The 15,557-nt window shown below is 48.2% G+C and overlaps 1 protein-coding gene across 6 annotated transcripts in view; it reads left to right on the forward strand.

The window, feature by feature from the left end:
• EXD3 (exonuclease 3'-5' domain containing 3) overlaps positions 1-15,557 on the forward strand; it is a 213,287-nt gene that overhangs the window by 68,469 nt on the left and 129,261 nt on the right. For all 6 annotated transcript variants that reach the window (XM_039561847.1, XM_039561844.1, XM_039561848.1 and 3 more), the window contains 5 exons: positions 4,909-4,962; positions 5,392-5,531; positions 6,434-6,534; positions 11,215-11,288; positions 12,478-12,516. In XM_039561847.1, coding sequence (XP_039417781.1) covers positions 4,909-4,962; positions 5,392-5,531; positions 6,434-6,534; positions 11,215-11,288; positions 12,478-12,516 — 408 coding nt within the window. The remainder of the gene's footprint in view (positions 1-4,908; positions 4,963-5,391; positions 5,532-6,433; positions 6,535-11,214; positions 11,289-12,477; positions 12,517-15,557) is intronic.

The following is a 15,557-nucleotide window of genomic DNA, read 5'->3' on the forward strand; positions in this document are numbered from 1 at the left end:
TGGTAGAGTTCAGTTAAAATTTGACATAAAATATGTTGGAGTACCCAGCGAAAAAGCTGTATAGACACAGAATTGCAAGTTTTTGTCAGCAATACTACTACAGACGTAGTAGAAAGGGTGGTTCACCAGAGTTAAAGGAGAACAAATACTCAAAAGTGTAAAAATGGACTTTTCTATCCCCACCATGACCTTCAGTTTCAGTGCAGGGATGTTCTGAACAGAGTCAGGGATGCTGGTGTTTGTAGCCCTGCTTCATCCATGGTGCTGCACTACACACGGTGTATCTTTGCAGATCTGTCAGTAGAGATCAGTGTTAGCATTGATTGAACACAATAATGGATAATCAGATTTTGGATTTCTTCACTCTGGCTTTTTCTGAGCTGTTCTCAGGCCAGGGAAAATGTCTCTGATATTGCTTCTTATCTCCATTCATCACCTTAATTATACAAAGACTTGTTCAGCTCTTAGTGTATTTTAAAGTGTGTGCATTTGTATTTCCTTTTATCTTAAAAATCAAGAATCATATTGGATAAGAAGCCCAAGGAAAATGTTACAGCAGTTGTTTCTCGTGTAAAGATGATGATGTTTTAGTGTCTACCCCTTTTTCCTCTGAACTTACCCTGCTGCTAGAGGACAGCTTTAGTGGCCCCATTGCCTGCCAGGTGATGCCCCTGTGGAGCAGAGGGAGCCAACCCACGGGCCATGGGCCACTGCTGCCCTTCCTGGCCTCCAGAGCCACTTCTGCCCTGGGCTGTGCCCAGAGAATGCTGGGGAAGGAGCTTCAACATAACTGGGAGTCACAAATGAGATGGAAGAGTTCTGCTCCTACTGCCAGTGTTTCTGGGCTCTGGGACAGCCCTGGGGATGTGCAGCAGATCCAGCTGTGCAGAGTCGGGATCTGGTGGAGGTGGGTGCCCTGAGCAGTTCAGCCCCATGTAAAACTGCTGAGTGACCTGAGGGACGCTGATAAATCAGAGAGGGTTGGCTTCAGTTCCCTCTTCCCCTCACCTGTGCATATTCCAACCTGGACTGGTACTTCTCTCCCTCTACCTCAAATTCTTTAGCTGAGAATAACCTGTCACTGCTCCATGTTGATGGTCTCACTCTTTCCTGGTCTCTTGAGTGTGGGCCTGAGGAATGTTGTGTTTCCCTGGTTCCTGCAGCCCTTCCCAGAGCCAGCTGTGTGTACGGCGTGCCCTTTGAGCAGGAAGCAATCAACCATCGAACCTGATGTCATCCACTGTGCAGTGATGCACTCAGAGCTCAGCAAAGCTGATTAGCCACAAGTTTGAAATGAGTGATTCCAAAACACAAAACAGATGTGCCCAGTGATTAATACCTGGTGTGCCTTTTACTCCATTATTTCTGCCATTTTCCAGGCTTTGATCACTGTGATTTTCTTGGAGTTGACATTGGTTCCTCCTCTGCAAACTCTCCTTCTGTTGTTTGGTTTATTCTCTGGGTTCTCAGAAATTCCCTCACCGTGTGTTCAGAAATAGTGCACTAAGTCAGGCACAGACTCTGCATCTGTGCTGTCCCAGCTCGCTCACAGCAGAGCCAAGTGCAGGAGTCATCAGAAACTGCTGGTGTGTCCTGCCTCAGCACTCCAGCAGTTCTCCTGCACGAGGTTTTTCCTCTGCTGCGAGCCCCACCGTGGGAAAATTGCTGAAATTGTCAGTGCAGACACCACCCAAGTGCACATGCCCTTGCCGATAAGATCTTGTGTGGCTTCCTGCACCTCGTACTGTACGTGGAAAGAATAGTCATTTTTCGATGAGACAGAGCCAACTGCATTCAAAACAAGCCAAGAGCAGCAGGTATTGGTGCAGTGTCTGGGCTGTGCTCGCTCCAGAACACTCCCCACTTTCCCATGCTCGTGGGCTTGCATTCGTGTGACTGCAGGAGTGTTCTGGTGCTCGTAGCTGGGCCTGAACACGTCAGGTTTGGGAAGCTTCCCCCCTCCTTTGTCAATGCACCTACACGTGAGTTAGGTAGAATTCAATGGAGTGTTGCCCAGCTTTGAATTCTGCCCCAGCCTCAACCAGCCCTCTGCTATATTTGAGGTATTTATCCTTGGGAGACAAAACTATTACAAAACGTCCAGATAGGATTTTTGCATTCACCATCATTAAGTCAAAGAACGGCCCAAAGCTCCCCGAGGATGAGGAGACTCCAGAGCTTGGACAGGATTTGGATCAGGCAATGGCCATCAGCTTTTCTCCTGCTCTAAGCAGTGCATTCACCACATCCCTCTCCCATGTACACTTGGGGGTTCAAGGCAAGAGAGGGACCAGCCTCCCCCGGGTCTGCTCTCATCTGGGGGTTCAGTACAGGTTGAACACTGTTATGTGCAGCAGTAATGATAATTATTGCTGTTATTAGATTGTGCTAGAAACTCTCTGTGGATGAAATGTATTTTTGTGCAAAGGCTCCTTGTACCACCAGCCATGACAATAACGTTCTCTTTGGAGTTTGAGGGGGTGAGTAGACCTTGATAAGGTGTCAGTAGCTCAGCATTCCCCAGAGCTTCCCCATGTTCCTGCATCCTGCCTCGGATTTTGGCTCTTACTGATCAGCTGGTGAAGTGGGGGGTACCTGCTGTTCAGGATTTGTGTAGCCCGGCTGATCCAGCCCGAGGATCTGCAGCTGGATGAGCCGGACTGCCAGATTCCAGCTTCCCTGGCTCGCCTTCCAGCCCGGCACTGCAGATGGGGAATGCTGGCTCTGGCTGGGGAGGGGGTTTCTCACCCGTTCGGTTACAGCCTGCTCGGCCTCATTAAAGTGTTTGTTTTCTGAGTCAAAATGAGCCTGTGAATGAGGTGTTGCTTTGCTGGAGATCTTATCGGCTGTAAACAGACTGTTAAAAATAGGGTCGTTTTACACAAAACTTGTTTGTGGAGTGAAACAATTCAAAACACGATAATAACAAAACAAAATCTTAAAATAGCTCGGAGTTGAGACCACAGACACAGCTGCCAAGCACTTTCATCTTTATTACAGTTACTCATATCTCTTCTCCTACTATTCCCATTGTAAACAGGCTGATGTTATCTCTGCTGGCCTCCCCGCTCAGCCCAGCCCCTGGAGCTGCACCCTGATCCCGCCTGGTGCCTGTTCCTAGGGCCCAGCTCATGCTTCTCCTTCCATGTGTAGCTTCAGGCGTGGACAAGGCAGCTGCCCTGCTCCGGGAGTGTTCCTGCTGCGGGGAGGCTCTGCCAGCAGCACCATTGCTCTGCTCTCTGTTACCTGCTTGAGCTGGAGGATGTTAAATTGCTGTTAAAAACCAGCTTAGGTAAAGCACTGGGCCAGGCTGCCCAAAGCGATGGAGGCACCATCCCTGGAGGTGTTTGAAAAAACATGTGGCTGTGGCACTTGGGGACGTGGTTTGGCAGTGAACGGTGGTGGTGCTGGGCTGATGGTTGGATTTGGTGATCTCAGAGGTCTTTTCGAACAGTAATGATTCCATGAACCTCTGTGTGATTGGAGTCCTCCAGGCCTGGGCTGGGGGAGCTGAGTCTGCCAGCCCTGGGCAGGGAAGGGAGGGCTCCCCACACTTTGGACAAACGAACATCTGTTGTTCTACACCCTTTGGGACAGGGTGGAATATCCAACCAGGGGAAGAGGAAAACCCAACCTGACACCAGGCATGTTCATCTGATTAAGTCACCTGTACAGTTAGTAGAGCTGGAGATAAACCTCTGCCACGTAGATAACAGTGCTGCAATTAGGTTAATCTGAACATTAAAAAGCCATTAGGGAGCTGTTGGATGTTGCAGTTAAAACTAAGGCTACAATAGGAGGTACTAATGAGATCAAATGGTGAAACAAGGCTTTGAGAGTTGCATTTTTAATTTTTTTTAATGATTTCTTTTAATTCAGCAAAATGAGGAGCTGGGAGGAAAACAAAACCAGCTCCCAAAGCTTTGGAAACCCAAACCCCTTCTTCAGGTCCACACCAGAAGTAGCAGCCTTCAACTGGAGAATAATCACTCAGCTTGAAGATTGTGATGTTAAGCTGATAATGTGAGACGAAAGAAGCAGCTCTTTGCCTCTAACTTGTGGAATAGTTATAAAGTCTGGAGTAAGGGAGATGTTTGGCTGAGGGTTAGCTGGGCTAAGCAATGCTCCTGAGCCTTTCTGTTCAGTCTCTGTGCTAATGAAGGTTCCTGTTTTTGTCACTTAAAGCTCTTCTCTTGATTTCTCTTTCGAAGATGAAGCCTGGACTTCCAATGAAGCAGTGTTAAAAAAAGCGTGAACCACCCAAACTTCCCCAAAACCAAACCCAAACCAAAACAAACAGAACAAACTGGTGTTTTCCCACTGCTAACTGGGGCAGTAGGATTGAGCAGCTGAGCTTCCATGATGTGTGTTGGTTCCCTCCTGTTGCGCACTCTGTGATGCTGTGGGTGAAATACAGGCAAGAATTCCCCAGAAAGGAACATAATCCACTGCTGCTGCTGTGAGCAGGGATGATCTGAGGTGTCTGTGGTGCTTGTCTGGCTCTGCAGAACACGTGCTGCCAGTGATGGGGGGAGTTCAAAGGCAGGTGAGACTGAAGTTAGCTCGGAAAGATGTGGTGGGTCAGGTGCTTTTTACCCTGAATTGATAGGAAATATCCATCCCTGCTGGTTTGTCCAAGTGCTTCACTCTTTTTGCCCAGCTACTTGATCTTTAATTTTTGCTCCGGGGCTGTTGCTGCTCAGGATATGCAGCTCTGCCAGGAGTGTTATTGTACATTTGTGGAATGAATGGGGCCAAATGCTTGCAGGATTTGGGCTTGACAATGTAACAGAAACAATTAACACATTAAAAATGTGTATAACGGCGTTTTTACTTCACTTTGGAATAATGCCCATGTATCCACTGTAGGATTCTTCTAAATACACAACTTTTTTTCATGTTTTCTAGGCAGCCATACTGAGTATTAAGCTGAAATTACAGCCAGATCAAGATGTAGAGAAGGTGAGTCATTTTCTCTGCAGGCTCCTCTGTCATCAGATCCACCTTTTGTTTAGCAGGAGATCCATCAGGGCCCTCCAAGTCCTGCTGCCTTTCACCTGAGGCTTTGCTCCATTCCCAAGAAGTCCCTGTTGTGTTGTTGATGTACCTTTACATCAAGGTTAGGCACAGAGTGTGTTTTGTTAGACCCCATTCCACCTCCTGCCCAGTTTTTCTGGCTGCAGCCACTGCTGTAACAAATCCTGGCTGTGCTCATCACTGAGGCAGAGATCAGTACCTTGCCACACTGAAGTTTTGCTCACATTTGTGTAACAAATGTCGCAGCACTCTTGTAGGCTGCACTGGTGGCTTGGGCAGGGCTGGGACTTGCTCTAGTGTTCCATGGGGACCAAAGGCAGGGCACGGTGCTTTCATTGTAATTTCTTCTCCTAGATGTGCACCCCACTGCTGCTCCAGGATAAAGCTAACCTGGTGGAAGATTATGTGGGAGAATATCCCGAGCTCCAGAGGAAGCTCTTGCAGACCCTGGACATGTGGTGTGACCCCAGCTTCAATATCAGAGACATCACAAGGTAGAAACACTTGTCCTTCTGAACAGGTGGGGCCAAGGTGCTGCCAGAGCACAGCGTGTCTGTCCCTGGATGTGTTGGGATCAGAGCACAGCGTGTCTGTCCCCTGGCTGTGGCTGTGTCTGTCCCTGGATGTGTTGGGATCGGAGCACAGCGTGTCTGTCCCCTGGATGTGGCTGTGTCTGTCCCCTGGCTGGCTGGCTGTGATTGTTTCCCAACATAAGGGACTGCAATATATTGACTTTTTGGCTGAAAAAGGGAAAATTCTGGTGGCTGTGCCAGAGCCTTGTCCAACACCCCAGCCTGTAGGACAGAGTAATCCTTGCTATTGACAGATGCTCCATTCCTGCCAGGAGTGCAGATCAAACCTGTGCAGGACACCCCAGCAGCAGAGCAGTATCAAAGCTTCCCATGGAGGTTGGAGCAATCGGCCCCTCGTGCTTTGCTGCAGACAAGGGTGACTTTCAGTATCGGTTGTGCAGGTTTGGCAGGAAGATAACACTGTGATGAAGTGGCAGAAGAACAAGAGGTGCAAGTGGTTAAGCTTCCTGTGCTCATCAACCCGTGGTGTGTGCTTTCATTCTGAGCTACCTCTCACTCAAGTAACTCCTGTCACTCAGAGCCAGCAGCACAGTCAGAGTCAGGCTGTAGCTGCAATAGTTGCTGTCAGCTCTGTAAAAGAGATGAAAAGGAGTTGCTCGCTTTCTTTAGAATGAGCCTCTGGACTTGCTTCAAGTCATCGACTGAAATTTGTGTGGTTGCGCTGTTGACTTTTCACTGTACCTTGGGGAAGGCAGGGCCTGCCCTTACCAACATCCAGCAAGCCCCAGTCCCTCTGCTGTTAAATAGCTGCTATTTGGGAAGCATCCTTTTGCCACAGGTGTGTCTTTCTGGTGTTGTTACAGACCATATCAAGGCCTGTCCAGGTACAAACCAGAAAAATTTAACCGCAGAGTGCTCAGTAAGCTGGTCTTCAGGCTCCTGGAGAGATTCAACGTTGACCCAGGTATGGGATATTGCAACATACTGTGGAGTTATCTCAGTAATAAAGAACAGGCAGAGTCAATTTGTCTTCTTCCATGCTCATCAAGGAATCTCTGCTGTCATTTATCCTGGGGAATTTCAGGGTTTAATTAATGATATTGAAAAACAAAGCTGGTAAGTTATGGGAATTATCACTTTGTGCTGTCGAAGAATGAAGTGCTGGCGACTAATAGACTGCTTCTGCCATGATCTGAAATAAATCCTGACCTCAGCATGGCTCTGCATAAACACACCATGGTCAGCTCTGAGTTATGACTCCATTCCTCTCACATAAGAGGCAAGTCATTATTCACTGGGGATCTGTTTTCTTGAGCTGCGGGTGTGTCAGCTGGGAGGAGATAACCCTTGGGAAGCAGGAGCTTCAGCCCTTTGTGTTCTTTACATAAACTAGGGTTGGTGGGGGTGAATTTTAAGGCTCTTGGAGCTTTGCAAGAGAAGTGGCACACTTTCCATCACTTCACCAGCAGCTCTCTAACAAAACCTGCTTTGCTTTGGTTCTTAGCAGGGACTGTTTTTTCCTTCTCTTTGGGGCCTTGCACCAGACCCCTTTAGGTGTACCGTTAGCTTTTACCCTGCAGAGGTTCCCATCATCAACCCAAGGTTTGCAATTCTCTTTTCTTGGACTGAAAAGGGTTTTCTAACCACAAATTGAGGGCTTATTACACCTGTCACAAACACTACTGCATATTAATCTTCCCATCTTCAGAGTGGTGTTCAAAAGTTAACAAACCCTGCAAACTCTCATTGGAGGAAAAGTGGATATAATTAAACCCAGCACGTTGGTGGGAAAGCTGAGACATATGGGGATGGTTTATTTAGAAATTAAAAGCTTCCCAGGAGTTCATTAGTTTTCAGTAGTTTTCCCTCCTTGACAACGTTGGGCATTCAGTCGGCTGTGTTGTCTTTGATGATCTGTAAAGAGAAATGAGTTGTTCCCCTTCCTTATGAAAGCTCCACCACAGGTATGATACAATGGTGGAGGTGAAATGATATAACTGTTCACATGCAAAATCCTGAGAAATGATAATAAAAGAAAAGAAAAATCTGGGAGAGGAGCACGTGTGGGGCTCAGGTGTGCTCTGTGGGATGCAGCGTGCTTCGACCTGGTGATGCTTTCAGATATTGTAGCTGCTGATAATAATGGCCAGATATTCACTGGTGAGGAGGTTCCTTGAGGTAAATACAGATCCCATTCCTTCCAGACAGGTGTACTTCCAGACCTTTCTCCCATGTAAACTGCAGTGTCTGCAGTGCAGGGCAAGTCCTTGCTCAGGAGGGCTGCCCAGCTCTGCTGGTGTGAGAGGGGATGCTGGCAACTGGTTTGGACTCCAGCTAAGTCCAGTGCTGGATGATTGCCCCAGCCCCATACAGGACAGTTGGGGTTTATTTTTTACATCGTGCCACGTGTAACTGTGAGCAGGAATTCACACATTGCTGAACTGTGGCTGTCAGTCCCCTTTGAAGTGCTTTGGAAGGGATGGATACCTGCAGAGGAATTACTGCCTTAGTGCTGGTTGTGCTGCAACTGAATTGGCTGGAGTTTCTTTGTCTTTCCATCTCTCCCTCCCTTTTGCTGAAGTTCTGGGTGTTCTTTCTCCATTCTTTAGTGGAAGCAAGTCTGACTGGGAGGAAAAAGTACACAAAAAGTCAGCAGGCTGGGCAAAACATACAGATAAAAGAAACACTCATTTATCTTGTTCTGATAAACCCCCAGAAGCTGGTGGTGAGGCAGAGCTCACACTTCTTGTCACCTCACCTGGGCTTGTCTGATGCTGCGGCTGCTTTCGGTCTCCTCCTCCCTGTGGCTCCCACTCACTGTGAGAGCCTGAGAGCAGCAGCAGGGAGGGAAGTGGCTTTGGTAAGAAGGGCTGGAGGAGGATGGGGTTTCTGGGTATGAGAAGGCAATGTGTGACTCAGTTCTTGCAGTTCCAAATCAACTTGGAGATTGCACTCCCTGAGCTCACTCTTGCCCACTCACAGTAAATCTCACTGGCTGCCAAGCAAGGCTGAGGTGTCCATCAGCAACTGAGATCTGGAATGCTCCTGGGAACTACCAGCCCTAAATTTCAGAGCCAGATAGGAGGAGTGGCCCAGTATAAAATAGATCTCACACCTCAGGGGAAAAAAAAAGCCATCCTCTTAGATTAGTCCTGTTCTTTTTCAGAGCTGTGTTCCTGTTAACTCCCAAACAGGGCATGGAAGTGGGAGATTTTCTGCTGAGTCCCAAAGGTGTCCCAATAAACTGTGTGTGGATTTCATTTAATTACCCTTATTGGGGAAGGAAGAAGTTGGGCAAAAGTGGTGTGTGATTGAGGAAATTGAGGTTTATTGAGTCTTTCCTCACACCTGGGTCAGTGTGCTCTGGGTTAACGAGCCTGTAGCTTTTCCAAGCTAATTACTTAACAGTCTTTGGAGACCCTGTGAGATCGACTTTACAAATGCAAGTTTCAGTCAAAACAGATCTCAGTGGTGAGGCAACAGCCCCTTCCCAGGGCTGACATGGTTGAGTCTGTTCTCTGCTGTGGTTTGGCAGGACACACAGAGAGCTCAGTTGATGTTTTTCATTGACAATTATCAAGTTTGAGGTAGAAAGGATCCTGCTCTGGGAAGTGTAACAGCCTCATCTGTTGGGCTTAGTGCCTCCGTGCCAGTGAGGGAGGTGAGAGCAGAGTGACAGAGGCGAGAGAGGTGGCACCTGAGAGCCCCGATGGCGGTGGGGCTGTGCCGGGGCAGGGACACACGAGCACCTCCAGCTCTGAGCGCTGTGAGCGAGTGCTTGCCATGGGCTTCCAAAGGTTTTTAACGTGACCCAAGAGCAATGTTCCCCTCGCTTGAGCACCCAGTTGTCCGTCTGGTTTAACGTGGGATTTCCGTCCGTGTGACCGCCCCCGGCCGGCCCCGCGCTGCCGGGAGCGCAGCGCTGCGGGGCAGCAGAGGGCAGGAGAGCGCTGCGCTCGGCCACATCTGCACAGGTGAGCCACAGCTGGCTGCGCTCTGCCACATCTGCACAGGTGAGCCACAGCTGGCCCCACATCTGCACAGGTGAGCCACAGCTGGCTGCGCTCGGCCACATCTGCACAGGTGAGCCACAGCTGGCCCCACATCTGCACAGGTGAGCCACAGCTGGCTGCGCTCGGCCACATCTGCACAGGTGAGCCACAGCTGGCCCCACATCTGCACGGGTGAGCCACAGCTGGCCCCACATTGGCACAGGTGAGCCACAGCTGGATATTTCCTTCAGAAGCTCAAAGAAAAAGCTGTTCAGTGGATCTTTTGGGTGGTCTGGAGGGGTCATGCCATGGTTCTGTCTGAAGTGCTTTGAAAACTTCAAGTCAGGTGGTGGTGTTACTAATTTTTACGTTGATCTTGCATTCTTTAGAGAGTGTTTCTTTCCATGAGCTGATGATTTCTCCTCCAGATATTGGGATAATATCCAGAGGAAAGATCACCATATTTACTGGTGCATTATCCTGCATGATAATTGCAGTAATTTCCTCAGATGCTTTGAGGGGAAGGATCTGTTGTCACACTGTGGAAGATTAACTTAAAAATACCAGCTCTAACCTTCTGTTTGAGATGGAAACATTTAGGTTCTGAGGTGATGCTTCACGGCACTCTGAGGAGCAGCTGCAACCAGTGGGACATAAATCCATACCCCTCTGATCCCAGGCTCTGGTATCCAGAGATCACTCTTTGTTCTCGTGGGTTTTAGTCCTCGGGCATGCCCTGTGTGGGGCATGGAGAGGGATAAGGAATCAGTTTCTCCCTGAGGGTGCTAATTCAAGGGAGGCTACAGAGAATTTTCCCGTTCCTGTTCTCTGTGACTGTTTCTGGTCAGTGGTCCTGCTCCTTTTGGCTCCCAGTGAGGTGGTTTTAGCCACTGAGACCCCAAGGAAGGCTTTGGTGAAGCCTTTCTCTGTACAGGCACCTCGGCATCCAGCAGGAGCTGACAGATACCTGTGCTAATGCCAGTGCATGTCTTTTATCTCCTGCCTTTATCTCTCCCTGCACTGGATTTCAAAACAAGGTGCTGTGTGAAGATCTTGGGTTTTGCAGTTGTAATGAGCCATATCTAATGAAGATGACAGCAATAAAAATAATAACAACAACTGTGGCTTGCTAGCTCAGCAGAACAATATTCCCCACCCTCTTTGTGTGGATGTGGAGTCTCTTTCATGGATCTGTGTTTTATCGGATAAACTTCAGCCACAAGTTTACATCCTGAGTGAGCTGTTCACAACTGCTTCAATGAATTAACAGCACAGGGTCCAATTAAACCCGAAAGAATGCAGCCTCCAGAGACTGAGGTGGTGCCCATGTGAGGATGCTGCCTAATTAAAGGTGTGAAGTCATTGACTGTGGAGCATATTGAACCAGGGAGTGGATCTTATCGCTCAGGGGTGGTGGAGGCAGAGATATCAGACCCGAGAATTAGCATTGCTAATCACGGATGAAAGTGTAAATAACAGTTTATAGTTGAGATAAGCTGACAATGTGTGAGTCTGTCCCTCATTGTTCCAAGTGTGAGGGCATCCTGCCTTCCACAAACCCAATCTGACACTGGGGGAGGAAAAGTGTAATGTCTAGACAGTAAAACTTCCAGGAAATGCTGTGTACTTAAATGTCTTTTTCCTTCTTTCAGCTCTCTGCCCTAATGTCATCAATCAGCGGCACTTGAGAACCCTGAATTACCTCTTTTACAAGAGATTTGTTGAGGTACGTGCTGTGTTGCGTGCGTGGAATGAGGATTTTTGTTACATTTACATTTTGAATAACTTAACTGAGATAATCAAAATGTGTCAACAGTTTATGATCAAGTTTTTTTACAAGTTCTGCTCCCAAGCCCTTCCAGTCCATCAGGAAGGCTCTGATCTGTCTCTGCTGCCTGCCAAACCCACTGCCAGAGGAGCTGGGGAGGATGGAGCACTTCTGCCTCCTGCATCTCTGAGCTGTAGTGTTGGATGACATCACTGTGGGGAGCTTGGTCATCCACAGAGAGAGCAGAGAGCATTTCTCCAGGTGTATTTGTTTAGCAGAGGGAAATGGATTCGTGATCTGGTGTTCTGCTCTCTCTGGCCTTCCACTTCCTTTGTTTTGGAGAATTTGCTTGATTTAAAGTGTTCAAGCTGGCCAGTTACTTCCATTAAGGTACATTTGGCAGCTGTTTCTGGACACAGTCCCTTCTTCTGAGAGCTCTTTGGTGCTCTCTGTTTACCATTCTCAGCTGTGCCTGAGCTCTGGTTAAATGGCTCCTTTATCTCACTAATATTTAAATTACATGCTTGGATATCTCAAAGCTGTTTTCTTTGAGGCTCTTACTCCCTGTTTGCTCTTGTACCTTTCCATACAAGTGGCTCTGACACTCCCTGTTCCCCTCTGGCAGCTCTGGGGGGAGACTCATGGTGGGTCTCGTGCAGTTCTTGGCAGAGTGGAGAGCAGGTCCCATCCTGACCTTCTCCCCAGGTTTGGCTCTGAACTGCATTAGAATGGGAATATGAACTTATCAGCTTCATTTCCAAGACCTCACGATTCCAGAGGATTTTTCATGATTTGGCTGTTGAGAAAAACTGTATTTTTATATTCTGAAGGCTCAGCCTTGCAGATGATCCCCGAGATCCCTGCCATGGGCTGCCTGGAGAGATGAACAGTCTGGGGACAAGCTGCATGTGGATTTTTATGCTTTCTGTGCTGTGGTGTGAGAGTTCCCTGCATTCCCCCTCCAAGCTGTGTTGTTCTGCCATGCCCCAGGTGGAGACACTGAGGAGCTGAGGTGCCCCATGTGCTCGGGGTGCATGCCTTGGTCTCAGGTGATGCCAGTGGGGACAACGGGGTGTTCATTTCTAGTTTGCTGTGTGGAACATCCTCCCTTTCCTAAGATGGCTCAGAAGTGGTGTTGTCTTTTCAGAAAACCATGACTGAGGAGAATTGGGCAGACCACATTCAGGTGAGTGTGGATTTCCCTCTCCTGCTTTTGCAGGGTTATTTGCTTGGAGGTTATTTTAAGATGTTCAGCATATCCAGCTCTGGCTATTGTAGTCCTGCTATCACAGTTCTGTACTTTCTCAACACTTTGGAAGCAAAACTGTAAATGCAGGGAAGGGCAGGGGAGAACACTTACATTGTAATTCCTTTTATGTCTTTGAAAATGCTTTAGTTTGGCTGGAGCCAAGCTAGAATGTTTGGATAACACTCTCAGAGATGCGTGGGGGGGGGGGGGTAGGGGGGGATTGTTGGGGTGTCTGTGCAGGGCCAGGAGTTGGGCTCAATGATCCTTGTGGGTCCCTTCCAGCTCAGGATATCCCATGGCTCTGTGGTTCTGTGATTTAGATAAGATTATCAAGTACATTCTTTTACTTTCCTGCACTTACTTGTAAGTGAACACTACAAGTATTTACACTGATTAATGATGAGGAAGGGGGAAAAGAGGCTGTTCTTCAGCAGCTAGCAAGGTGTATGAGGAAACTGGGGTAAAAGTTAGATTCCCTGTGCATGCTGTGACCATTTTCAGCAGGTGACTGTTTGATGTTGTGATGTCTCTGTCTTGTGCTGCGGGACACAAGTCATTTTAACAGCACGGGGAGAAGGGAGCGGGGTGGGTGTTTCTTGATGTATAAATAAAAGAGTTCAGGCAATCGTGGTTTAGCCTGATCCTACAAAAAATACAAATGTGGCAATGACACAGCAAAAATTCCATGGTGGTACACAGTAGTGGTTATTTATGTGTCCATGATTCCCCTATGGAATTGCAGCCTCGTTGTGCATTTGCTCCTGTTCTGGAACCCCTCTCAGGCTGAATTCTGCAGCCTTTAGGGATTTCTGAAAATCCATCTGGAGGGTCGGTGTGGGCTCTGAGGGGTTGTGGGCCAGGCTGATGAGCTCAGGGATCTGAGGGCTCAGGCACTGTTTGGACACACCAGCAAAGCAGCAGGACTGCTGGGTTCTCCTGTGCAGCTCCAGGGGCTGGACACAATGATCCTTGGGGTTTCTTCCACTCAGGAGATTCCACGATTCTCACTTGGGGATGTGCTTTGGTGTGTGTGGGGAAGGGGTTTCTGTTGATGGTGGAGTGTGGGATGAAGCTCCCCTGTCTCCCTCTTTGGAGGCAGCAGGCTCAGGACATCTCTGGGAAGTGCACGTGTGGTGCCTGGCAAGCCCTGAGAGCACAGAGCTGCATCCTGCACTGGGGCAGAGGGTTGTCTTTGCTTTACAAAGGACTGCAAACTTTGTATTTCCTGCTTGTTGCCAACCGATGTATTTTTCACAACTGTGTAATTATCAGCCGAGTGGTGCTGAAACTTGCCTGTTATCAGCCTGGCTCGGTGCTATCAGAGATCCCTGTCTCTGGCATCACTTGAAAGCGATGGGAATCTGTACCTGTGCATCTGCAGGAAGCTGAAATAACAACCTGTGCAGGCTGGTGGCTGCTGCTCGCAGGGGAAAGAGGGAATAAAGGAAGGATCTTGGAGCAAGTTTTGGTTTTCAGTGCAAAAACTAAGGTTGTTCAGGACTTTATTGGTTTTGAAAGGTTCAAAGTTCACTCAGAGCTTCAGAGAATCACAGGATCACTGGTTTGGGTTGGGAGGGGCCTTAAAGCCCATCCAGTGCCACCTCACCATTCTACCATTCCCTGACTGCACTGGTTGAGACTACTCTGACCTTGGTGTGTGGTTTGAGAGGAGGGTACAGGGATGCACCTCCCAGAAAAGTGCCCTCATTTTCCTCAGGCCCCTGTTGTGCAGCTCCTCAGGCTCTTCTGGGCTTGTGGGGATGCAGAGATGGGCCCTGGGGGCAGCTGTTTCCCGTGTTCTGCACAGGGAGAGCCTGCAGCTGATCTCTGTCCTCCTCCAGTTGGGACAGTGAGATAACTTATTTATTTTAAAATTTCTGACCATGAAAATCAAGCACTGTGCCAGCTCCTTCTCTGGGTGAGCAGGGGTCAGATGCTGGTAATTCCTAGGAAATGCAGAACTCCAGTTCCACTACAGTTCAAGGGTTGTTACGCTGCTTTCAGATAAAATTCAGAAATCTACCCTTCTTTCTGTGCAATACATTGGAAAAACTTTAACAATTCCTGGTACTTAATAGGTGTAAATTACTTTATACTGCAGCAAGGAGTTGATGTAGTCTTATTTATGTGACCAGTTAATTTCTAAATGACAGTGGCTGATGCTAAGATTCTTTCTGTACAGGACCATTTTGACCTCAATTAAAACTCAGCTACCTCTGGAATAAAATGTAATAACTGTTACACTCAAGGAGGGAATTTTTAGGGGGAATTTGAAGGGCAGAATGCAATTTATTTTTTCAAAGGTTTTTTTTTGTGGCCAGGACTCCTGCTCTGGGGAGTCTTGAATAAGGACAAGGAGTCAAAAAGACCACTTTGCAAATACCCACATCCAGTGTCCTTCCCTGGAACCCCTGACTTAAGGGAAACTTTCCAGTTGTTTTGAGCAACATCTCTGCAGTGTGAGGAACTAAATATCCACAGGGAGTGAAGCAGTGTGTGCAGTGCAGATGGGAATGGTGCTCCAGAGGTGACTAATAACTGACATGTCTCTCAGTAGAAGGCTGCACACAAAATCATCTTTCCCTCTGGTTGGAGTGAAGTGTTTATTCAGGGATGGGATGGATTTCATCACTCAAATGTCAAATCCAGACTGGCTCTTTTCCTGGAAGGTGGAAACCCAAACGAGTTTAACCAGCTGACGTGTGGAGTCCCCTGTCAGTACTTACAGACTTCTTTAGCAGGAAATTAAACCAGTGGGTGATCGTTTTGCTCCCTCTGGCCTTAGAAGTCTCAGGAAGGAATCATCAGCTGGAATAAATGATCACGGTTCCACCAGTGCTGCTGCTCATGGTGCTTGTGCTGAGGTGCTGAGCCACTGGAGCCCAGTAGCTCCCAGTATGGGGGTGTGTGTGAATATGCAGGAGCTGCTCCTGATCTGGTTTTGCCTGCAGTCTGCCAGTTCAACCATCTGCAAAAGA

The sequence above is a fragment of the Corvus cornix genome, chromosome 17 (genome assembly GCF_000738735.6).
Source record: "Corvus cornix cornix isolate S_Up_H32 chromosome 17, ASM73873v5, whole genome shotgun sequence".
NCBI classification, from domain to species: domain Eukaryota; kingdom Metazoa; phylum Chordata; class Aves; order Passeriformes; family Corvidae; genus Corvus; species Corvus cornix.